Source organism: Mesoplodon bidens, assembly GCF_964165515.1.
Source record: "Mesoplodon bidens genome assembly, chromosome: 3".
NCBI classification, from domain to species: Eukaryota; Metazoa; Chordata; class Mammalia; order Artiodactyla; family Ziphiidae; genus Mesoplodon; species Mesoplodon bidens.
This window is the reverse complement of record NC_138178.1, coordinates 174,383,183-174,408,320: the sequence shown is the minus strand read 5'-3', so window position 1 is coordinate 174,408,320 and position 25,138 is coordinate 174,383,183. Positions and strand designations below refer to the sequence as shown.

General features: G+C 48.2%; 2 protein-coding genes across 9 annotated transcripts in view; one reads left to right on the top strand and one right to left on the bottom strand.

Annotated features, from left to right (window-relative positions):
• The window catches only part of WDR25 (WD repeat domain 25), a 146,161-nt gene extending 139,815 nt beyond the window's left edge, over positions 1-6,346 (bottom strand). Inside the window, exons 1-2 of one of the 7 annotated variants that reach the window (XM_081228160.1) lie at positions 5,895-6,346; positions 1,406-2,249 (exon numbers count right to left, since the gene is read on the bottom strand). In XM_081228160.1, coding sequence (XP_081084286.1) covers positions 1,406-2,249; positions 5,895-6,034 — 984 coding nt within the window. In that variant the 5' untranslated portion in view covers positions 6,035-6,346. Of the gene's footprint in view, positions 1-1,405; positions 2,254-3,572; positions 4,076-5,120; positions 5,661-5,894 lie in introns of those variants that run through there. The other 6 variants (XM_081228161.1, XM_081228166.1, XM_081228162.1 and 3 more) reach the window with 6 other exon arrangements.
• WARS1 (tryptophanyl-tRNA synthetase 1) overlaps positions 5,579-25,138 on the top strand; it is a 32,371-nt gene continuing 12,811 nt past the window's right edge. Inside the window, exons 1-4 of one of the 2 annotated variants that reach the window (XM_081228173.1) lie at positions 5,579-5,669; positions 11,299-11,477; positions 17,354-17,567; positions 18,768-18,876. In XM_081228173.1, the coding sequence (XP_081084299.1) occupies positions 11,364-11,477; positions 17,354-17,567; positions 18,768-18,876 (437 nt within the window). In that variant the 5' untranslated portion in view covers positions 5,579-5,669; positions 11,299-11,363. Of the gene's footprint in view, positions 5,670-6,515; positions 6,687-11,298; positions 11,478-17,353; positions 17,568-18,767; positions 18,877-25,138 lie in introns of those variants that run through there. The other variant, XM_081228172.1, reaches the window with a different exon arrangement.

The window sequence follows — 25,138 nt, the reverse complement described above, 5'->3', positions numbered from 1 at the left end:
TTCACTGTACTTGGGCTTCCTTTCTTAGCTTCCAAAAATGCCTCCTGGGAAAAAAAGCTCAAAATGAAACGTGCAAATACAGTGTCCTGGGCAGGCAGGATCCAGAACCATGAGGAAAACAGGCGGGGAAGCCGACATCTATTGAGCACCTATGGGGCTCCTGCCTCTGCGCCAGGAGCTTTGGAAGCGTTTTCATCACACAGTCCCATGACCCAGGTACAACCAGGCCCTTCACAGATGAGCCTCCAGACTCAGAGGGGGTGGCTTGGGCAGCTGGCCAGCCACTCACAGCAAAGCTGCATCCGAAGCCACGTCCCTGCAACTCCAAAGCTACTTTCTTTCCAGGAAGCTATTGCTTGGCTCACGTGTATTTGGCACCAACTATGTACTAGGCTTTGCTAGGGGCCGAGGAAAGTGAGGAGGGGGACAGAGGACAGTCTGGGGGGGGGGGGGGCGAGGGGCCTGGGGGGCGGTTCCAGGCAGGTGTGACACACCTGTCACACTACCTACCTGTCCACATGGGCACTGCTTACTACAAGTCTGCCTTACCTCAGGAGCTTTTAAAATAAATAAATAACAACCAAAAAAGAGTTTCTGCGTAAACCGGAAGTCCCCGGCAGGGCATCCAAAGCCCTCCCCGCGCTGACCCTGCCTTCTTCCCCAGCCTCGGGCCCCTCACCCCATCATGGGCGCCTCATAGCCGCCCATGCTTAGAGCCAAGAACGCCCTTCCGCGCCAGCCCACCCCCTTCACCAAGTGAAACTCCCCTCCGGGAAGCCTTCACCAAGCCCTCTCCAGCTGAGCTGCTGCCCTGCCCCGGGTGCCCTCAGCCCCCATGGAAGCCCCTGGGGTCCCATCCTCACGGCCCCGACGCAGGCTTGTGAGCGCCTCTCCGCCAGTCCATGGCCCCTAGCCCACTGTGCCGGCCTGGAAGCCAGGGTCAGCTCAGCGACCTTTACACCCCCTGCCTCCGGCACAGCACCTGGTACAGAGCTAACGTCGTTCAGCACTCAGTGGGGGTCACAGTGGATGTCCCCAAGGTCCTGGGGCCTGGCCTGGGCCTTTCTTCCCCCTCTGCTCCCTCTCACTCGGCGACCTCATCCTCCGGGGGCGTGAGTGTGTCTGGGCGCCCCTGGCACCCCCAGGAGAGGGCAGGGCTAGCATCCTCTGGTGGCCTGGGCAAGGCCGCCTCTGGGGAGGGGGGCGGCGATGGGACAGAACGCACCAGCCGTCTGGGTGGGCCACTGAAAACCCTCTCCCAAAGGCAACAAAGAGGACTCCAGAGATGCCCCAAAAGAAACGTTCAGCCTGTAACCAGGCCCGACCTCACCATTTTGAAGAACAACACAGCTCAGCAGTTTATTCCTAAGGGCAGCTGAAAAGAGCAATTTCACTCAAGTCTTACCTTGAAGGTTTTATCCATAGAAGCTGAGAGAAGCATGTGGCTCGTGGAAGAGACTGGACACCACTGGATATTGTTGACTGGGCCCCGGTGGCCTCTCAGATGGAAGAGCACCCTCCTGGGAATCTGGGTTTCCTTATACTGACTGTCCAAATACGGCTGAATAAACTCGGACACTTGGGGCGCCACACAGAGAGGGGCCGGGGCGCGCCCTGCACAGGGACCCTGGGGCTCCATGTCTTTACCCTTGCCTGTTTCCGTGCTTAATGCTTGCAACTGTCTTAGTCTTTTCGGGGTATAGGGTACAACACAGTCCTCGCGCCACTGCCTCTGAAGAGAGCTGCCATTTTTACCTGGGGTTTCAGATCCAGTTCGGGCACAGAAAGATGGCTCAGGGGAGCCAGAAGTTCCCCAGGAGAGTTTCACCTGCTTCAAGCGGGCAGCTGCCAGGGGCACGTGGCCAGCTGGAACACGGCTGGTCCACAGGGAAGGACGAGCAGGCTGGCTGGTGGGGAAGGTGACGTCAGGCTCTGTCCTGGGCCACTGCAGCCTCTGGTTGGGGCAAGATCCTGAGTCACTGCTCCAGAGCCGAGCCAGAGGGAGACGACAGCTGGCTGCGTCTTCACAAGAACCATGCTTTGTGGGCAGTGCTCCCCCGCCCTTCGCATCCAGGACTTCCGAGGTAAAATCCTGCCCAGGAGGTCTGACGGCATCAGAAGCGTCTTTCATCTGGCCGACAGGATTAAAACTGCCCGCAGGCTCAGTCTCAGCCTCTGAGTCCGAGTCATCATAAGCCACCAGCGAAGCCATTGAAGACACAGTTTCTCCTTGTCCGTCAAGGGGCAAACTACCTAAGGCCAAACAAAGTGTCAGAAGATGTGCATGGCAGAATGTTTCCTACCGCGTGCCAAAAGCAAACATGCCACAGAACAAATCCAAGACTGAAAAACCCATAAGAATAAACACATTAAAAATGACGCTTTGGGGGCTTCCCTGGTGGCGCAGTGGTTGAGAGTCCGCCTGCCGATGCAGGGGACACGGGTTCGTGCCCCGGTCTGGGAGGATCCCACATGCCGCGGAGCGGCTGGGCCCGTGAGCCATGGCCGCTGCGCCTGCGCGTCCGGAGCCTGTGCTCCGCAACGGGAGAGGCCACAACAGTGAGAGGCCCGCGTACCACAAAAAAAAAAAAAAAAAAAAAAAGAGGCCTTGGGACTTCCCTGGGGGTCCAGTGGTTAAGACTCCGTGCTTCCACTGCAGGGGGCGCGGGTTCGATCCCTGGTTGGGAATCTCCCCACATGCTGTGCAACACGGCCAAAAGAAAAAAAAAATTTAACAACAACAAAATAGTAAGACCTACACAAAGAAAACTAAAAAGGTACTGAAAGATATAAAAGAGGACCTGACTAAATGGAGACAGGGTGCCTGGACAGAAGGACTCATGGTTTTAAAGAGGCTTTTTGGAAGGGCGATTCGGGCAGGATCTGTTGTAAATTTAAACACACGTAGCTTTTACTGCCACAACCCACTTTGGAACTCTGTTCTACACAAATACTAGCACGTGTTTGCAAAGATAGGTGTACAGAGAGCCTGAAGCACTGTTTATGAGCAACAAACAAGAAGAGCATACACTCATCAACGCGAGTGAGGTTAGTTCTGAAAATATTGAAATGCAAAGATGACCAGGACCCACCATGTGCTAAAAGCACGCCGCCCTCACCTTTGTCCTCCCCCTATGCTCCAGTCCTTCCTTTTATTCTCTCTGCCTAGAACGCTCTTCCCCAGATATCCCATCTCAACTACAAGCCAGTCGGAGAGATAGGCGGGCAACACAAGGCGGAGAGGTGCCTGAGGCATGGGTCCACCCCATTCCAAGGGTGTGATCCAAATCTGCCAGTTTCACTCCAAACACACAGGCTCACACAACAGTCAATTTCCCCTTTCTAAAAAACTCTTCCTGGAATTCTGAACCATCATACACAGTCAGTTGTAGCCAACTAGTTTCTAGAAAGAAGTACCTCCTCCTGGAATTCAATTCTGTGCAGTTAACATGAAGCAAGTAATCAAGAGGAAAACAACGATGCTGCACACATCCAGGACAGCAGAGGGCGCGGTGGAGCAGCACTGAAAGCTTAGGCAACAGGCAACTTCCGAGAAAGCCTGCGTCCCCTACCTTAATAAACCATCCTGAGCTCCTCTTCCCACACGTGGGGTCAGGTGAGACCTGAAGACTCCCTGGGGGTCCTCGGTTACGCCATTCCAGACAGCCTGTCTATCACCCACGTCTTCCCCTGGGCAGTGGGTTTCATGTCCCCTGGAATCAACCATCCCACCCCTTCCATGCCTTTCCCATAAAGGGTACCAAACAAGTTACGTCATCATTCAAAAAATGTCTGTTGCCTGCCTCCTCCAAAAATCCCACCCCCACCTGTAGCCCAATCCAGGCAGGTAACACCTTCCACACACAGAACCATTATCTAATAAAACTTCCACAACAAGCCAGCCCATCTCAGATGGAACTAATATAATATAATGGACTAATTATAAACTAAGGGAAGCGTGCACTGCGAAGGATTTGGCATTTCTTTTCTCTCACTACTTAGTCTGGTCCTGCATCCTGATCAGACACCTCATCTGTCTCAATTCCTATGCACAGGACCGCCCACCACAGCATTCCATCCTGCCAAAGGAAACCCACCAGGTTCCCACCACAAAGGCTCCTGTCTGCAGCCGCTGGGATGGATTCCTACCCACCCAGTTGTCCACAGTTGCCGAATCACAGGAGACGCCAATGACCAGAACTAAAGATGAGGTCTACAGCAAAAGATCAGAGAGTAGTGGGCTTGGGGCCCATGAGCCCCACTTCTTACAAGGCAAGGCAGCAAGGACTGAATGAATGCAGGCAGGTGGACCATAGGGCTCCCTATCTGCTTCATGTGCATTTCATTCAGTCATTCAACAAACACTGACGGAGCATGGGCTACTAGCCAAGCCCCACACGAGGCACCAGGAACACCAGGGCAAATGAGACAGTCGACGATGCCTTGCGCTCGCCATGCTCACATGCCAGTGGGGAGAGACAGACCAGAACCAAGTGAAACAGAGCATGTCCGGAGGTGAGAAATCCTAACGAGAAAAGTAAAACAGAAAAGAAAAGGAGGCGTGGTAGTGGACCTGGGATGCAGTTTCACATTGGGAGGCCGAGGCAGGCCTAAGGCAGAAGGTGAATGCTCTGCAGGTGAGGGAGCAGAGGTGATAAAAAAAACACTGAAGACCCCGGACCAACAATACTGATCAAATGGGGTGAGAGAGAAGGAGGCAAGGATGATTCAAGGAAAACAGGCAAAAACGGAGAAGACTGTGAGCCACTGGGAACAACATAAGCTTAAGCGGGAAAGTGTTTGCTGCCTTTTATGTTTCTAAGGCAAAGGGGGAAGAAAAGGAAACTTTTTCATGGAAAGAGGGAGCGATTAAACCAAGAAGAAGAACAGCCAGAAGAAAAACTCAGGTCTTTGGAGAAATAAGGCTACAAAAGGGGGGAGTGGCATTGGCAGTCATCAGCATGTCTGCTCCATCAGGGCAGGACTTTTTGTGTTCTGTTCACTGTTTGATCGCCAGCATCTAGAAATATTTGTGCAATGCAACCTGGGCGGGGGGCGGTCACAGAGAAAGTAAAAGGAATAGGACATTCTCATTCAACAAATATTTCCTGATTACCCACTCTGTGCCAAGCCTTATGTTAGGTCTTATGGACAGAGATTAAGCACAAAACACGGATCCTGCGCCGGGGGCCACAGACTGATGAAGGCAACAAACAAGATACGACCAGAGATGGGTTTTGAAGAAAGCAAAGGAGTTCGCCGGGCTGTCAAGAGGGAGAGGTGAGGATCGTCCAGAGCACTGCGCGTTCGGAAGTAACCGGAGACACGGGACAGGAGAGCGGCAGTGAACTGCCCGCGCGGAGGGGCGTGGAGCACTCGGGCCACTGCCAGATCCCAGTCCCCTCCCGCCCCCGGCCCTCCGCTCACCACACGCACCGGAAGCTCTCCGTCCTCCCGGAGGCTGTCCTGCCTGTACCCCGCAACCCAGTCGCGTTCCACCGGCGCCGGGGCCGCCAGCCAATCAGCGGCGGCCTCCGCCAACCCCGCGGCGCGAACAGCCAATGATGGCGCAGCCAGGCCGGAAGTTGTTCCGGCCGGAAGGCGTTTCCACGGACGCCCAGGAGGCCACCCGTGGCTGAGCCGGCAGCGCTGACGGCCCGGCTGGGCGGGTAAGTGAGGGGATGAAAGAGGGAGGGAGGCCGGGGCGGCGCCAGATGACCTGGCCCTCCCGGAGCCGCCTGCACGCCAAGGCCCGGAGTATCCTCCTCAGAGCCCGGCTCGCTGCTCGCCGGGTTCTGGCACCACGGGGTGCGCGGAGGCTGCCACGGCGCCCCTCGCCCCCTTCCTCCCAGCGCCGCCGACCCGGCCTGCTGCCCACTAACACCGGCACCGACCTTTCATCGTCTCCTCTCCTCGTTCGCCAAGGGGAGAGGCCCTCACTTTTAACGAGTGTCTGCCATGTGACAGGGGCTTTGCCGGTAGTATCGCACTTAGTCCCCTCCACGATAAAGTTACGAGGCTTCTTTATGCCCATTTCACAAATGAGGAAACGCAGGATGAAGTGGAGAGGGAATGTGACTTGCGCAAGGTCTTGTAACAAGAAGACGCCCAAACTGGGATTGAAATCCGGGTCTGACCCCAGAACTCATGATCTCTCCACTGCCCTGCGCCACCTCCGTGAACAGCAGCGGCAAGGAATTTACCATCCGCCTTCCCCCCCAGCCCCCTGCCTCCCCGCCCCAAGACTATACACAAACACAGTTATTCATACTGATGCTGAGAATAGGGAACGGGAAGAGGGTGGGGAGGTTATATAGAGGCCAACCTGGGATACGGGGTGGCTGATGCAATGACCAGCTAATGGCTTGCTTCCCAAGAGAGTTTGCCTGGTCTCCACCCGCATCCCCCCCTCCGCCCACCCCTGATTGGACAGTCTCATCGAAGAGGTTGGTCGAGAGGCTCAAGTGTTTCTGAGAAATTGGGTGATTTACAAGAAGCTCCTACATGCAAGTAGTAAAAGGTGGGGTAAACAGAAAAAAAAAAAAAAGAATAGTTTTTTCTAGAAAGGAAACTGAAAGAAAAAGGGAAAGACTATTAAAGAAGAGCTCGAGCTGCACTGGGCAGTCTCAGCTTCCCAACTGCCCAGCGTGCCCAGTGGCCACCTCTGCAGCATCTCCTGCAACCTGGTATGTATTGCCATCTTTGCTAGGCTTAGAGTTTATTAGTATTTCTACCAGCCTTTTCCCAAAGTACTGGAAACCTTGGCTTAGGAGATGAGGAGCAGTATCTCTTAGGACCAGGGTGTTGTGCTTTTTTTTTTTTTTTTTTTTTGCGGTACACGGGGCTCCCACCGCCGCGGCCTCTCCCGTTGCGGAACACAGGCTCCGGACACGCAGGCTCAGCGGCCATGGCTCACGGGCCCAGCCTCTCCGCGGCACGTGGGATCCTCCCAGACCGGGGCACGAACCCGTGTCCCCTGCATCGGCAGGCGGACCCTCAACCACTGCACCACCAGGGAAGCCCCTGTTGTGCATTTTAGTTCATCTCATTGTCCCAAAGTTCAGGTGACTCACAGCTTCTGTAGGGAATGGAGATACTAGAAAAGTAGCTGCCTATTTGGATTCGTGGCTTGACTTTCAGCACTTTGATGTTGGCTATCCTATTTTTCACTGATGAGGCCTCCTTAAATAGTCGATATCCATCCCCAGTATCTCATTGTGATACTCATAAGTAGCTTATGCCTGGCTTCATATAAATTAATGTCCTCTTTGCCTTTTAAGATAATGTTTATTTTATTATTTGGAGGGGAAAGTAAGCTTTCCTCTCAGTGTTTAAAAAAGAAAAAGTGACCTCAGTCTGTTCCAAGGTTTGAAGCGTTAAAGGACTCCTAGCTGGTAAGAAATCATTTTCTTGTCCTCTGGAAACTTGACAGTCCAAGGCCATTGTCATCCACACTCAGGGGTCAGGATGTGGAAGATGGTATCCCACCTCCTGGTAATAGTCCAGGCATCCAGGAACTTCTGGGTCCCCTGCTCTCAGCTGCTCCAGAATCGGCTGTAGTGCATGATGCCACCCTTCCCCCAAATTGCAGAATCAGTGTATTCTGATCTTATCTGTGAGATGATTTCATTGTGGCCCAAGGAGCTGTCCTGCCGTCCTGTTAAACAGTCCTGTAATTCCTCTTTCCATTCCTCATCCCAGAACTGTACCCAGTTTCTTCAGGTGCCTGTTACGTTCCTTGAGAACAGTGGAACCTTTCAAAATGAGCACCAGTTTCAAGTTCCTTAAAAAGAGGAACGGAGAGTTCATTTCGAAGAGTCTTGTAGTTTCCTCCTTAGCTGTGTGCTGACCTGCTGTGGACTCTGCAGTTTTGCTCTTTTCACTCCCAGTCCTTTTCTAGAGGAGATGATACATTACTTCACAGATTATAGCTTCATTTCTTTGTTTTAGATTGTAGTATTTGTGAAATAGATAAAGCAGTTTTCCTTGACAAAGATTCAAAGCCCTGTTTGCAGTTTACACAGTAAACACTGAAGACAGTGGTCCTTAGTCTCTTGGCATCTCGGACCCCTTTGAGAAAGCAGTAAAACCTGGATACTCTGCTTAGAACCGCAAACGTGCGGGCAGACTGTTGATGTCATTTCAGAGGTTCTGAACTCTGGGTTAAAAACCTCTGAAGCTAAGTTAAATTCTAGAAGTTAGTTAACAGAGAAATAAAGGAGAATGTTGACTAGATAGGCGGAAAAAAGGAGAATATGTGCCCATAAATGGGCTAAATGAATGGATGCCTGAAATGAGGAACGTGGTAGTTCTATTCTCTTTGTCTCTGATCACTGCCGAAGCACCGTACTCATTCAGGAAGTTGCATCATGCACACACACACGAGATTACAGTGTGGGTGGTTCCCACACAGTGAGTATACACCTCATGATCCTGAGCGCAGGGAGACCTCGCCTGCTTTTTCCTCAGTCAAGTTTCATTCCCGTGTGCCTCTTCTTACTTGAATGGGATTCTGATAGTTAAAGATACATGTTTTTCCCTACAACAGGGACCCTAAATGCAGGCTCAGTTCATCTAGCTGGTCCTCTGCAGTTACCTGCTCCGTTGCAGGGGGAGATTAGCCGTCTGGGGCTCACCGAGTCATTCTACCTGGCACTTTCCCTAGGAATTTTTAAGGGTAATTTTAATCTGTGCTTGATTTTGGTCCTACTCGCAGACTTCAAAGCCCACTTGTTGCCTTCCGTGCAGGACACCACATTTTTGGAAGGACAAGGGTAAACCGAAGGGAATTCCAAAAAGAGTGACCGGGATAGTGGGCAGATGTTCGCAATGGGTGAGGAAACCAGACAGGGTACGCGGGATTAACCTGGCTCTTCCCAAGGCTCGGAAGGCTCGGTGCAGTGTCAGGACGTTCTAACAGGACTTCTCAAGTCCAGGTAGGAGAAATCTACCTTAAACTGGAATACTGCAGAGGTATTATAAGAGGATATAAACCAGAAGGGGAAAATTAAACTAGATGATTTGTGAGATTCATTCATTCAGTAAACATCTGTTGATAAGCTACTCTGTGCCGGGTACTAGAAGCACATGAAAGAATAAAACCCAGTACTTGCATTCTCTGTGTGATGGATTTTCATAAATAACTACATGCAGTGTGAGTGCTCTAATAACCTCACTAACGAGTGCTCAGGGATCACCAAGGACAGCAACCAACTTGGCCCCGTGGGTGCAGGGGTCAGGAAAGGCTGCAGAGAGGAGCGGAGGTTTGAATTAGTAAGACAGCGGGCAGAGGAGGGTGTGAGACATTCTGGGCAGGGGGAGCAGCTGGAACTTGAGAGAGCACATGGTTGAGGGGGGCTTTAGCATCAGATCCTGGTTCGGCTTCCCTGGCATGGAAGCTCAGAGGATGGTTCTAACTTCCCTGAGCCGTCAGCCTCTGGTCGCTAATGCAGAGCAGATACGGTACCACCCAGCTTTGAAAGTTGGGAGAATTGGGGATCATGTGTAAAGCATCTGGGCGTGATGTTTGATCATTTGTGGCTAGAAGTAATGTTCATCACTTTGGTTGGTATTTGATATGGGCCTGAGTGTTTCTCCTCTCCAGCGCTAGTCAGAAGGTTCTTCCACATTCCTTCTCTTTTTTATGGGCCTCCCTTTCCAGGAATTGAGGCAGTTCTCAGCAAGGAGGGGAAAGAAACTGGCTGCTCTCCCATCCTGGTTTCATTATTACGGTTTCATTGACTTATATAAAGATTGGTTTAAATTTTACATATTTTTTAAACAGATATTTAACAGATGGATGAATAAAAATAAATTACCCCCTCAAATTTGTGTGTTTTGTTCATAGAGCTGCTAGAAAAAATTTTTTAATGATTAAAGACACAAAATAGTCATTCATTAAACCTCTCCTCTGTGGCTGATGCTGTGCTGGACTATTTACTTACCCACATTATCACACTTATTCCGTGACCAGTCCTGCAAGTTAGCGTTGTTATTGTTATTCCCATTTTACAGTTGAGAAACTGAGGCGTATGACAGTTAAGTAGCCCATAGGATAATGTTTGAGAGCATAGGTTCTGGTGTCAAACTGTTTGAGTTTGTATCTCATCTCGACCACTCACTAACTGCATTATCTTGGGCAAGTGTTTTAGCCTCTCAGTTTGCTCATCTACGAAACAGAGATAACAAATCTGTCCCATAGGATTGCTGTAGGTGTAAGTGAATTAATATGGATGAGGTGCTTAGAAAAATACCAGACACTGAAGAGCTGGAGGTTCGCTGCTGTGGTGTCGCCTCATTGTCCCTGTCATCCTCCTCATTCAAGGTGTCACAGCAAGTTACAGATGGAACTGGAGTTCAGCCAAGCTCTGGAACCCTAACAAATAACACTTGTAATGGGTTTGGGCCTTGCTTTACATTTTGTAAAATGCTTCCATGTCGTTTTTTCTCATTTCTTCTCATAACACCTTGAGGTAGGTGACAAAGTTCCTGATGGTGCTGCTTTATAGCTGAGGAAGCTGACACTCAGAAAAGGGAAGTGACCATCCCAAAAGAGGCTGATTGTGGCCAGCCTCGGCCCCAAGGCGGCCTCAGGTAGCCTGTGTGCCCCACCTCTTTTAAGGTTAATAGTAAATAATGCCTAATAGGAGGTGCAGGGACACCTTCTTCAGAGGCTAGCGGTTAAATAAGGCAGCATGTGGAGTGGACAGGCTGTATATGATTCTTACCTCACTTGGAACCCAAAAGGGATAAGGCCCTGCCTCCACCCAGGCTTCCCTTCGTCTGAGAACGGAACAGCTGGCCAGCAAAGGAAGCCATTTGTTCAGCAGTATGTTGGTTATGACTGCAAAGGCCTGGGAATTCATCCCGAAAGCAATTAAGATAAAGAGTAAATAGCCATTTGCCAAATGTTTCTAGCCGTGGTGAACTTAGGGTTACTAAAGCACTTTGGTATTTGCTGCCTGAGCAGACATGAGTCCTTCCTGTGTCCTGGGCACTGGCTGGGGCACAGGGGCACCTCAGCAGATGCACACTTGCCCTTGGTTAGGAGGGGTCTTTCTTTGCCTTCCCTAAGTCTGTAAATCGCAGCGATTCCTTTCGACCTCATCATTAGCATTTGTTCTTCCTCTTTTCCCCTGTTTCATGGCTCCAAATTTCTGCTTATATTTTTATTAATGTTATATTATCTATGCCCTTTGTTATAACTCATCTCCAACCTTTCTGGAAAGAAGAACTAGCTACGGTAAAGGAAAAACAGCTGCGATGGTTTGTTAATCTCTCTCTCTCCTCCCCCCACAGTCTTGTCTGGACCACTGAGCAAATCTGCCAACACCCTAGCCGGCTGTGAACGCAGGTCCTGGAAAATGGCAGATGTGCCCAACGGTGAGCAGGGCTGTGGGTCCCCGCTGGAGCTGTTCAAGAACATTGCTGCTCAAGGGGAGCTCGTGAGGGCCCTCAAAGCCAGAAACGCGGCGAAGGTATGTCATTTAGTTGGGTCCTACACACACGCACACGCGCGCGCGCACACACACACACACACACACACGTCCAAGCCACGTCTGTAGGGTCCTGTTACCAGGATTCCGTTCCCTCACCACCTGAGGTGTTTTGGCTCTCAATTTAAATGTATTTTCTCCTTCATCGGCATCGATGCGTGTAGTCTAAAGGGAAGCCGCTGGGAAACACAGCAGCCGTCCACCCCGCCTCTCTCCGTTTCCCGCTCCCAGAAACAACGATTTTCAATTCTTTTAGCTGGTTCTTTTGCTGTGTAACCCCTACATCTCTCAAAACCACACATTATATTGCTCCTGATAGATGCTCAGGTTTGGGGCTTTCACTGTGGACGACAAGGAATTAGCACTTTCGTAAGCACTTCCCATCCCCCCAGCCTCCATGTAAACACCGCTGACCCACTGGGTATAGCATGAGTGCTTCTCCTTTCCTGCCCAACTTTTGTTTTCTCCAGAGTTGATAGTCTTAATTGCTTTTTGTTTGGCTTTTCTTTGTTTCATTTCGGGGTTTTTTGGCTGCACCTTGCAGCCAGCAGGATCTCAGTTCCCCAACCAGGGACTGAACCCGGGCCACGGCAGTGAAAGCCCAGAATCCTAACCACTAGGCCACTTGGGAACTCCCCTGCTTGGCTTTTCTTTTTCTTTTTCTTTTTTAATTTGGCTGCGCCTGCCAGGTCTTAGTCGCAGCACGTGGGATCTAGTTGCAGCATGCAGGATCTTTTAGTTCCTTTCAGACTAGAAATTCATGACCTTTAATCCTCAGAAATTATATTATTTCTTTGATTTATCCTGGGGTTTTTTTTGTTGTTGTTTTCTGTTTCTTTGTGTATTTTTTTAATTCAAAGACTGGCCCTCTGAATTTCTTGTTTTTTGACTTATTTTCCTCATTTATTTTTCTTTTTGTTCTTCTTTTAGGTAGGTTTCGTCAACTTCTAACCCTCCTGTTGTTTCTCACTTATTCTATCGTTTTTGACCTCCAAGAGCTCGTCTGATCTCTGAACGCGCCTTTCCTCGTGGCTCTGCTCTTATTTCATAGCTACACTGTCCTTCTGTCTCGGAGGTCTTGGTAATAGTTTTTCCAGTGTTCTCTACCCGCCTTATAAACTCGGTTTCTTGCAAGTTAGGTTTTTGTTCCTTCTGCCTTTTGTATTAGATGCCGTCATCTGGTGTTTGGTGACGCTCAGCCGTGTAGTGGCGCTTTAGGAGGAGCCCCCAGAGCTGCGAGGGGCTTGTCGTGTGGCTTTCCCTTCCCTGGACGGCAGCCACACTGCTCCCTTGCCTTGGGAAGGCTTCAGTGTCAGGGTCTTTAGAGCTCTTCTTTGAGGCTTGTAGAGAGGACTCCTCCAATCTGCTGTCCAGAGGGTACGGGTCCGGCCGCCAGCATTGTGAGCTGAGTGGGGCAGGGGGACTGGGCTGTGTGATCCCTCGCTGAAGCCCCCGTTCTCCGTGCCCCCGCCCCCGCTGGGCAAGGCGCCTCCAGTCTGGACACTTTTTACGCTCCTCGACGAGACGCTAAACCTCTGGATGGGGGAGGGGGGGATGTACTGGCGAGGGGGGAGATCTCAATAACTGCTTCTTAGACAGACTTTCAGCCAGTGCTCCTAGTTTTATAGCCCGCTTTCACCCTCACTTCTTTGAGTATGTAGGGCCGCCGATGCCCAGACCCCTCAGGGATCCCACAGCAGTGTAAGTCCAGTCTCTGCCCAGGTTCCCCGTGTTGTCTTAGCATTTGTTCTTCTCCCGTGTTCAGTCAGGTACCACTCATCCCTCCGCTTTGCAGCTTCTGAATCTTGTTGCTGTCATCCTCTTCCTGTTCCCTTGGTCCTCGTGGGTTATGCCTTGTTTAAAGACCTCTTTGCTGTTGCTGCAGTGGCTTTTAGAAGTGTAACCCCTTCGGTCTGCGTCTGTAACCATCACCCTAGCACGTCCTTTCACCCTCGGTCACCCAGCTTCTTCATGTCCATGACTTCCCCGTCTGTCACTTCCAACCCCTGTTGTCATCTTTGCAAAAATCTCTTCCTAGGTTCTCACCAGATGGTGTCAACCGTCTCACAGTCACTCCAGTAGTTTACTTTGACTGTTTGGACCCTAAATAATCCAGTACATTTTAAAAGAAAGAAACAGTGATACCCAAAAAAAGGAGTTGATTACTCACAGAAAGGGGTTTACAACACCAGGTAGGGCTCGATAGATGAGGCTAAGTTGTTTTAAAAAAAAAAAAAATCTGAAAACCTAAAATAAATAAAGGACCGAAACGTTGACCATTTATTCTATAAACCCATTTTAGGAACCTGACAGTGATATTTTTTGTCATTTAACATTAAATTCGAATAATGTTAATAAATGCTTTTAGTTAGTAACTCTTAGTGACTCCAGTTATGTTCAGCATTTTAGCAAACAATACTTAACATGGTGGTGGTTTTTTTAACATCTTCATTGGAGTATAATTGCTTTACAATGGTGTGTTAGTTTCTGCTGTATAACAAAGTGAATCAGTTATATGTATACATATGTCCCCATATCTCCTCCCTCTTGCATCTCCCTCCCTCCCACCCTCCCTATCCCACCCCTCTAGGTGGTCACAAAGCACTGAGCTGATCTCCCTGTGCTAAGCAGCTGCTTCCCACTAGCTGTCTTTTTTACATTTGGTAGTGTGTATATGTCCATGCCGCTCTCTCGCTTTGTCCCAGCTTACCCTTCCCCCTCCCCGTGTCCTCAAGTCCATTCTCTACATCTGCATCTTTATTCCTCTCCTGCCCCTAGGTTCATCAGTACCTTTTTTTTAGATTCCGTACATGTCCGTTAGCATACGGTATTTGTTTTTCTCTTTCTGACTTACTTCACTCTGTATGACAGACTCTGGGTCCATCCACCTCACTACAAATAACTCAGTTTCGTTCCTTTTTATGGCTGAGTAATATTCCGTTGTATGTATGCGCCACATCTTCTCTATCCATTCATCTGTCGATGGACAGTTAGGTTGCTTCCATGTCCTGCTATTGTAAACAGAGCTGCAGTGAACATTGTTAACACAGTTCAGAATAACTTTTTCGAGGGTGGTCTTTGACTAATGCGTAGTCAGCTGACGCAACAAGAGAGATCAGAGGTTACATGATGAAACCAGAGTTAAATGGAGTAAATTTGTATCTGACCCTGAAATGTATTATACTAGAAGCACCTGATGTTTTGGAAATTCACTTGAAGTGAGCCACTCAGGGATCACCGGTCCAGTGAGGGGGCCGCAGGCTCTCCCTCCACTCTCTCTGCCGTCTGTCCAGGTCATGGTCCTCGACGTTCTTTCTGCTTCGTGTACCAAGGGAGTAACACCCACTGCTTTCAGAAACAGTAACTCACAAAGCTTCCCCTGGCGCGTAGGTCAGAATCTGGGGGCTCTGACGGGAGACAGTTTGAGCAGGATTCAAGAGATGACACTGGATCATAGGGGTTAAGGTAGAGAACAGAGCCGTTTTTCTTCTCCTTTTAGTTTAAGTAAACTTTTTAAACTGAAATACACCATTCGTTCAGAAAAATGTGGAGATCACAAACAGGCAGCTCGCTGAATTTTCACAAAATGACCAAACCTGTGTAACCAGCATCCTCCAGATGGAGAAACGGCACAGAAGCCACCCTCGGGCTGCTTCAGGCCCTGCCTCTACCCTCCCAAGAGAGGCCTCCACCCTGCCTCCCCCACCATGGATATAGTTCCTCCTGTGTTGGAACTTTATTTAATCAGGTAGTGTATATAGAGTCTTTCGTGTCTGGCTTTTTTCAGAACATCAGCTTTTTTTTTTTTTTTTTTTTTTTTTGCGGTACGAGGGCCTCTCACTGCTGTGGCCTCTCCCGCTGTGGAGCACAGGCTCCGGACACGCAGGCTCAGCGGCCATGGCTCACGGGCCCAGCCGCTCCGCGGCACGTGGGATCCTCCCGGACCGGGGCACGAACCTGTGTCCCCTGCATCGGCAGGCAGACTCTCAACCACTGCGCCACCAGGGAAGCCCCAGAACATCAGCTTTTAAAATCTGTTTCAGTGTCCTGGTCCATGTTAGACTGAGAACAAGAAAACGGACAAGACGAGCCTGCTTGTCTGTTTCGGTCCCATTCCAGTTAACAGGTGGTCCTTGAACTGGGACCCTGGTTAGATGTTTGACTTTCAAACAGCCGCCTAGTTGGAAGCTGAGTTAGGCCACATAGCGTATGAATGTCACACAGCTGGTGATTAAAGGGTAGTGACTTCAGGGCACTTCAAAGCAAGGTAATTCTCCCATAGATAACTCGATAGATCATGCTTGCTAAGCCTTTATTCTGCTGCAGGCACAGCCCAGGCACTGCCGTAATGAGGTGAGGGAAACACGCTTGCCTGTCTAAGGTAGGCCAACATCCTGTCTCTTGCATGAGGTCTATCCATGGGGCTATTGATGCCACAACTCTGACTCGTTTAAACGACGAATTCCAGATGGTTTCGGAGTTTGAAACACAAATCTGTGCTTGCGAAATCACCCTACAGTAACAGTCCTCTGTGGCCCGGGTGCCGTACCTGACGGAGGAGCCCTCTCTGAATGGAGTTTGGTGCCGTGATGTTTCTCCCCTGGGAAGCCCGGTTTATAGCACATTATGTATAAACTCTAAATGGAACTGTTTGTATTTCCCTTGGCAAGCAAATTGGACTGTGTCTATTCTTTGTGATCTAATCCAGCAAGGCCAATTATAGGAACAGAGCTTTAGGGCATAGCATGACTAACCTGCTTAATTAGGTTTGCTTTTTTAAATGCCAGGCTTCCAGGGGTGGCTAGTGTGGGCTCCTGGAAGAGAGGAGGTCTTTAATAGGTTTCCAGCTTACCCAAGGATCCATTTTACATTTGTTTTTCTTATGCTTATTTTAAAACACTAAATGTGCAAACACTTTGGACAGCTTGGTAAGACTCCAAAATGCTGTAGTATAACTGTTTCCCAGTGAATCCCTCCTTAATTTATGACCTGAAAGTCTGTATTTTTTCCTTGCCTTTATCTGTTTTCACAGTGTCTACTTGAGTTGCTGTTGCTGTCCTTGGTGGCATCGTTGTTTAAGTTTCCATAAATATTCATCTCAACCTGTGTGGATTGTAAAAACAAGTTCCAATGCAGAGCTCAGTGTGTTTGATTAGTGGAGCTTGTCCCATATGTTCGCTGGCATTGGTGGTGTTTAAGTAACATTTAGCACATTAACTCTGTCATAAACAACGGTGTAAATTGTGTCACTACACGTATCCTATAATGTTTGTGGTAGTAATCCGTAGCACTAGACCAACAGATAAACAAAGGGGCTTCCCTGGTGGCACAGTGGTTAAGAATCCGCCTGCCAATGCAGGGGACATGGGTTCGAGCCCTGGTCTGGGAAGATCCCACATGCCGCGGAGCAACTAAGCCCGTGCACCACAACTACTGAGCCCGTGTGCCACAACTACTGAAGCCCGCATGCCTAGAGCCCGTGCTCCGCAACAAGAGAAGCCACCGCAATGAGAAGCCCGTGCTCCACAACTAGAGAAAGCCCGTGCACAGCAACAAAGACCCAACGCAGCCAAAAATAAGTAAATAAAATAAATTTTTTTTTAATTATAAAATAAAATACATTCAGGCCCATGACTTGCTGTGTGTCCATGGGCAAGCTCCTTCACCTCTCTGAGTCTCACGTTCTTCAACTGGAAAAGGACAGTGACAGTGACGCCTTCCTCGTAGGGTTGTTGTAAGGCTAAAGGAAGTAATGTGTGTGAAAGCAGTTAGCACAACGCCACCACACAGCAGTAACATTCAGCAAACGTTAGCCACTGTCAATACGTTCAGGCTTCACCCTTGCTTCCTTTGTACAGGATGAAATTGATTCCGCAGTGAAGATGTTGTTATCCTTGAAAGTGAGCTACAAAACTGCCACGGGGGAGGATTACAAGGCTGACTATCCTGCAAGGGAGCCGGCACCTGGGAGTGACAGTGGCCTGGATGCCACAGAAGCAGGCGAGGATTTTGTGGACCCGTGGACAGTACAGACAAGCAGTGCAAAAGGCATTGACTATGACAAGCTCATCGGTACGTTATGGGAAAAGCCCCAGCTTTTAGGAGTGGTTCCACTGAGTTGATTCCACTGATGTTTTCTAATTTGAATTAACCATACATCCAGTCAAGCTTCAATGCCAAGGGGAAGATAGATCCTAAAATCTTCTGTGGTGCATTATATTCCCAGAGGATTATTTTTAATTAACATAACAATATAAAATAAATCTCAAAATAATGATTTATAGTAGATAGCTTAGTAGAAGCTTTTTCCTTTTTTTGAGCAATGCAGAACTTGGGGAAGGTCCATTGAACTGGGCATCTTTGCGGTCATTTAAATTGTCTTTAACAAGTCACTCATAGATTACTTAAGGTTTCTCCTCCAGTGATACTGAGTGTGGAGCTAAACAGCTGGAAGTCAGCTGAAGAAAGATGACTCCTCACAGGTGGCAGGTCCTCACTGCCAAGCCCTTCACTGGAGGGCTTCCTGCTCAGAAAAATCCTTACTCTGAGATCACTGATGGCTGTCAAAAAAGAAACAGGACTGGGCTTCCCTGGTGGCGCAGTGGTTGAGAGTCCGCCTGCCGATGCAGGGGACACGGGTTCGTGCCCCGGTCTGGGAAGATCCCACATGCCGCAGAGCGGCTGGGCCCGTGAGCCATGGCTGCTGAGCCTGCGCATCCGGAGCCTGTTCTCTGCAAGGGGAGAGGCCACAACAGTGAGAGGCCCGCCTACCGCAAAAAAAAAAAAAAAAAAAAAAAAAAAGAAACAGGACTAAAACGTTCTTACCTAAGTCTAAGCCATTTTCCATGATTTATGTATAGACTACCAATGAGGGAAAATTCTCCTGAAGACAGCCGTTAATTCGGTTAAAGACTATTTAAATTTATGGTTGTGAGTGAATATAAGTTAAACCTTAATGAGCAATAAGCAGCGGGGGCATGGGTGGGTGTGTGTGTGTGTGTGGTTGCCTGGAGTTGCTAGCTAAACTGCATTCTGGATCTGTTTCCTGTCAGAATCCAATCCCAGACAAAAGAGCATTTTGTTCTGTAATTTATTTTCTGTGCTGCTGGCTGTGACCTCCACTCTGGGCTGGTGGAAGGGACCAGAGCCTGAGGCCTAAAGAGGCCTGGGTCTGTTGAGACTGCGCGTGGATCCCAAGTCCTTTCCTCTCGTTTCAGCAATATCACCAAACCTCCCACCACCTAAGGTCGGCATCTCTTCTTTTCTTTCCAGTTCGGTTCGGAAGCAGTAAAATTGACAAGGAGCTGATAAACCGAATAGAGAGAGCTACAGGGCAGAGGCCGCACCGCTTCCTGCGCAGGGGCATCTTCTTCTCACACAGGTCAGGGTCTTCTCACTGCGGGACCTCCCACCCCTCCTCTTCTTTTAATGAAGAAAACTGTCAGGATGCTGTTCCCTCAAACCTCCAGACCCTTGGGGGGAGTGGTTGCCAGTTGGCAGAGGCCAGTTCCGCCTCCTGTCCTGTCAGTAACTGGCTGTGGGACGGTGCCCGTCCCTTCACCTCTGGCCCTTTGTTTATTCATCTGTAAACTGCCCACCTCACAAGGTAGAGGTCAAGTACACAGCAGATGAGATTCGTGCCAGGTTACGTGCTATCAACTATAAAATGTCACAAAACGAAAGAGATTAACGTGTCCAAGTTCAGCATTTCCCATGAGATAAGCAGGAGGCTTCCTGAAATTACATACTTCTTCCTCCTATTGTACTGGCCTCCTCATAAATAATAGCCAAAGAGAAACTAATAGTACGGCTGAGTCGCTTTGCTGTGCCCCTGAAAGTATCACAGCGTTGTTAATCGGCTATACTCCAACATAAAATTAAAAGTTAAACAAAAAATTTTTTTAAAAAGAGAGAAACTAATAGAGCGAACATGCACAGAATATCCCTACCTGAGATCATAAATCCCATGCAGATAACAGCAGAGAACAGGCGGCTTCCGAGCGAGGTCTTGCCTCTCCCAGCCCACACATCGCCTCGGCTTGGGTTCAAGGCCGTGTTCGTGGAGTTTATAGTCCGAGGTAGGGTTGTTCTGTGCTGCCCGCATGTCAGGGTTACGGAGCGCGCGTGCAGGACAGAGCTCGGCAGTCTGGCGAACACTTTAAATTCTACAGGCAGAGGACTCCAAGCCCCGCTCAGCCCTCTTTCTGGGCAGAATACAACCAAAGCTTTTTCCTTAATTGAGATTTAATTCACATGACATAAAATTCACCTTCTGAAAGTACATAATTCAGTGGTTTTTTTGGTGTATTCACGAGGTTGTGCAACCATCACCACTGTCTAATTCCACAACATTTTCCTCACCCCAAAAAATAACCCTCTGCCCATTAGCAGTCGCTCCCCATTCCTCCCTCCCCACCAGCACCACTGGCAACCGCTAACCTACTTCCCGTGTCCGTGGATCTGCCTGTTCTGCACATTTCATATAAATAGAATCATACCACACGTGGCCTTTTGTGTCTGACTTCATTCACTTAGCATCATGTTTTCAAAGTTCCTCCATGATGTATCATATGTCAGTACTTCATTCCTTTTCATACCTGAAAAATACTTTATTGAATGGATGTACCGCCCCATTCAACAGTTGATGGACATTTGGGGTATTTTCACTTTTGGGTTATCAGTAATGCTGCTCTGAACACTTGTATACAGGCTTTTTTTTTTCAATAAATTTATTTATTTTATTTATTTATTTTGGGCTGCGTTGGGTCTTCGTTGCTGTGTGTGGGCCTTCTCTAGTTGCGGCGAGCGGGGGCTACTCTTCGTTGCGGTGGGCGGACTTCTCACTGCAGTGGCTTCTCTTGTTGTGGAGCACGGGCTCTAGGCGCTCAGGCTTCAGTAGTTGTGGCGTGCAGGCTCAGTAGTTGTGGCACACGGGCTTAGTTGCTCCGTGGCATGTGGGATCTTCCCAGACCAGGGTTCGAACCCGTGTCCCCTGCATTGGCAGGCGGATTCTTAACCACTGCGCCACCAGGGGAGCCCCAAGCCTTGCACTTCTTTTGTTAGATTTATTCCTAAGGTTTTGTTTGTTTTGATGCTGTTGAAAATAGCGTTTTCTTCGTTTCCTTTTTGGATTGTTCATGGCTGTTTCTGAAGGGAAAGCGCGCTCCTGTGTGTTTCCTCTAGCTCAGTGCTCACTGCAGCCCTGCTTCACTTCTGATACTGGATATGTGGGGTTTCCACACATCAGGAGGTCCTGCAGCACAAGCTGGTGTCTTACAATTTAACCCAGTTCTGACACTGTCTACCTGGAGGTAGCGTCTGATCCCACAGGTTAATAAGGGCTCAGTCCCACAAGACTACCCCCCACCTCCCTAATTCAGACAGGAATCGTGAGTCCAGACCGTTACCCGTGCCATAAATCGGAGGGCCCCATGACTGCTTCGTGGAGTGAATCTGCCAGAGCATCTCACATAAGTCAGGAAAACATTTTACTTACTAGATTACCGTTTATTATAAAAGGGTATAATTCAAGAACAGCCAGATGGAAGAGATGCACAAGGCAAGGTGTGTGGGAGCACAGCGCTTCCATGGTCTCCCTGGGCACCTCTCTCCCCACTTCTCCATGTGTTCACCAACCCGGAAGCTCTCTGAAGCTGTCCTTTGGGTTTTTATAGAGGCTTCACTACATAGACGTGATTATTTAAATCACTGGCCACTGGTAAATAAACTCAATATCCAGCCCCTCCGCCCTCCCCAGAAAGTGGGACGAAGGCAGGGGGGACTGAAAGTTCCAATCCTCTAATCAGAGTTAGCTCCCCTGGGAACCAGCCTGCCTCCTTAGGTTATCTAGGGGCTTTGCAAAAGTCACTTAAGTAACATAAACTTTGGTGTGGTTGAAAGGAGCTTATTATATGAATAACACTCCTGTCTTTATCATTCTTTTCACTTAGGAAATTCCCACAATGGTTAAAGGAGCTCTGTGCTTGAAACGGGGTAGAACAAAGACCAAATATATATTTCTTATAATCAATCACAATATTGCACTACTGTATAGAAATACCACAACTGATTTTTGTTTGTTGATCTTACATGCTGCAACTTTGCTGAATTCATTTATTAGTTCTTATTTTAAAAAAAAACAAAATTCAGCCACATACATTTGAAGATCTAATTATCTTTATTCAGTGATTCATAAATCAGGCAGCATCCCATCTAGCAACTAGAAAGGCTGCTCCAAGGGGTTTTACAAAATGGAAGGTTTTTACAGGGAGAACGTTTGGGCAAGGGAGGAATTAGCAAAAGGAAGAAAAGGATTATTTTTAGGCCAGGACATCTTTTTGTGGAAGGGAATGGCAAGGGTTTTACCACGCAGATTGATTCTTGAGGGAGCGAAGGTGCAGGGCTGGAGACAGTTTACCTCCTAGACGCTGAGCAGAAAATTCCAGACTGGTTGATTAAGGTTACATTTCTGGGGAAGGGGGAAAGTGCAGTCAAATCAGATATTAACTCTAGGTTTAGTATCATGGGCTTTAACATGATACCATTTGGGGCCTGTGGTTTTCTTTTTAACATTCTCTTGTTTCTTTTTTTGTGGATTCTGTAGCATTTTTGTTCTATAGAATTATTTCACCTGCGAGTAAGGATAAGTTTACTTCTTCCTTTCCAACTTGGATTTCTTTTTCTTGCCTAATTGCTCTGGCTAGGAATTGTAGTCCAGTCCTTGTGAAAGTGAGCATCCTTGTCTGATTCCTGATCTTAGGGGGAAATCTTTCAGTCTTTCACCCTTGGGTAGCTGTGGGTTTTCCATAAATGCCCTTCATCATTTTAAGGAAGTTCCCTTCTATTCTGAGTTTGTTGAGTACTTTTATCATGAAAGAATGTTGGGTTTTATCAAATCCTTTTTCTTCCTCTGTTGAGATGATCAGGTGGCTTTTGTCATGTTTTCTGTTAATACCAGTGTATCCCATTGATGGATTTTTGTATGTTGAACCAAGTTTGCATTCCTGGAACAAATTCCAGTTGATTATGGTGTGTAATCCTTTTTATACGTTGCTGGATTTGGTTTGTGAGTTGCTGAAGATTTTTTCATCTGTATTCATAAGGGACATTGGTCTGTAGTTTTCTTTTGATGTCTTTGCTTTGGGTATCAGAATAATACTGGCTTCATAGCATGAGTTGAGAAGTATTCCCTCTTCCATTTTTCTGGAAGTTTGTGAAGGATTGTTGTTAATTCTCTTTTGAAAATTTGAGAGAATTCACTAGTGAAGCCATCTGGCCCGAGGCTTTTCTTTGTGTGACTTTTTTTTTTATTCCTAGTTCAATTTCTTTGCTTGCTATAGGTCTGTTCAGATTTTCTGTTTCTTCTTGAGTTAGTTTTGGTAAATTTGTCTATTACATCAAGGTTGTCTAACTTGCTGGCATACAGTTGTTCCTAGTAGTATTCCCTTATAATCCTTTTTACTCCTATTAAGTGCTTAGTACTGTTGATTTTGGTAATTTCAGTCTTTTGTTTTTTTAGCTCAAGCTTTATCAATTTTGTTGATCTTAAATCAAAATTTTTTATCTTAGCATTTTACAGTTCTCACTGCCCTGTGACTTATTTACTTCAGTATAATAATGCTGTAGGCTCTTGGTTTAGGGAGGCGTAGGACTTGAAGCTTTGGCCATGCTCAAATTTAAGAATGCCTCTCAGATCTGTAAAGTAGGTATTTGATGAGATCTGCCACACGCTGTCGGGCTCCCTCTGCAGCTGAGGGGTCCCTGCTGGAAGCCATCCTCACAAAGCTGAGCTCAGCATGGGAGCCTCGTCAGCACCCTGCCCTCGGGACAGCACATCGTGAGCGCTCAGAGACTTCCTACAAAGCCATCTGGAGCAGCTCAACCGGGACTTCCCCGGCGGTCCAGTGGTTAGGACTACGTGCTTCCACTGCACATCACACAGGTTCAGTCCCTGGTCGGGGAACTAAGATCCCACATGCCACACGGTGCGGCAAAAAAATAAAAAGAGCAGCTCATGTGACGGCTGTACTCTTTTTCTTTTCTACAAGCCGATAAAAGTTTGATTTGGTTACTCGTGAGAACCAAAGAAGGACTCTTTTTCCTCCAAAATCAAGTGTTTCATTCTTTCCTTATTTCAGAAGCACTGGGTGATCATTCCTTGGGGAAAAATCAAAACTATGCACAAAAACCAGAATCCCCCTGATCCTATCAGCCCAGGGATAAGCACCGTTAACCCCTGGTCTGGTAAGGAGAAGTCACTTTCAGAATACTCTTGTCTGGGTTCTCCTACCCAGACCTCTGGAAAAGGCAGCCATTCCTCTTTTATCTGGGCATACTTTGCCCAGAAACAAAGAGCATTCACACCCTGGAAGGGTGGTTTCATACCCTGCCAGATGTTGCAGTCACTGGCAGGGTTTGTTTTGTTTTGTTTTGTTTTGGGGGGTTTTTTTAACGTCTTTATTGGAGTATAATTGCTTTACAATGTGGTGTGTTAGTTTCTTCTGTATAACAAAATGCATCAGCTATACATATACATATATCCCCATATCTCCTCCCTCTTGCATCTCCCTCCCACCCTCCCTATCCCACCCCTCTAGGTGGACACAAAGCACCAAGCTGATCTCCCTGTGCTATGCGGCTGCTTCCCACTAGCTATCTATTTTACATGTGGTAGTGTATATATGTCCATGCCACTCTCTCACTTTGTCACAGCTTACCCTTCCCCCTTCCCGTGTCCTCAAGTCCATTCTCTACGTCTGCATCTTTATTCCTGTCCTGCCCCTGGGTTCTTCAGAACCATTTTTTTTTCTTTTTAGATTCCATATATATGTGTTAGCATACGGTATTTGTTTTTCTCTGACTTACTTCACTCTGTATGACAGTCTCTAGGTCCATCCACCTCACTACAAATAACTGAATTTCGCTTTTTTATGGCTGAGTAATATTCCATTGTACATATGTGCCACATCTTCTTTATCCATTCATCTGTCGATGGACACTTAGGTTGCTTCCATGTCTGGGCTATTGTAAATAGAGCTGCAATGAACATTGTGGTACATGACTCTTTTTGAATTATGGTTTTCTCAGGGTATATGCCCCGTAGTGGGCTTGCTGGGTCATATGGTAGTTCTATTTTCCATTTTTTAAGGAAGCTCCATACTGTTCTCCATAGTGGTTGTATCAATTTACATTCCCACCAGCAGTGCAAGAGGGTTCCCTTTTCTCCACACCCTCTCTAGCATTTATTGTTTGTAGATTTTTTGATGACGGCCATTCTGAACCGGCAGGGGTTTTAAAAATACAGATTCCCAGACGTCACCCCAGACCCACTGGACCAGAGTCTGTGGAGGCACACCTCTGGCAGATGTTGTGTGGAAACAGCCAGCCAGGCGATTCTGATGTACCGCCAGAAGGAGGCCTCTTCGTGTGCTCTGTCAGTGGACCCCAGTCCTTGGGGAGGGTGGATGATTCCAGAATAACTCCCAGATGAAGACCTCTGGTCCCAGTGTAGCTGAGGGAGCCCAAAGCAGATCTCCACCTGGGGGCATCCCTTACTTCCCTCCCTAAGTCAGGACTGTGGGAGCCCTGCGATTTCCCCCGTCTGGGCCAGCAGAGTGTTGGCGCTGCGTGGTTCTCAACAAGGA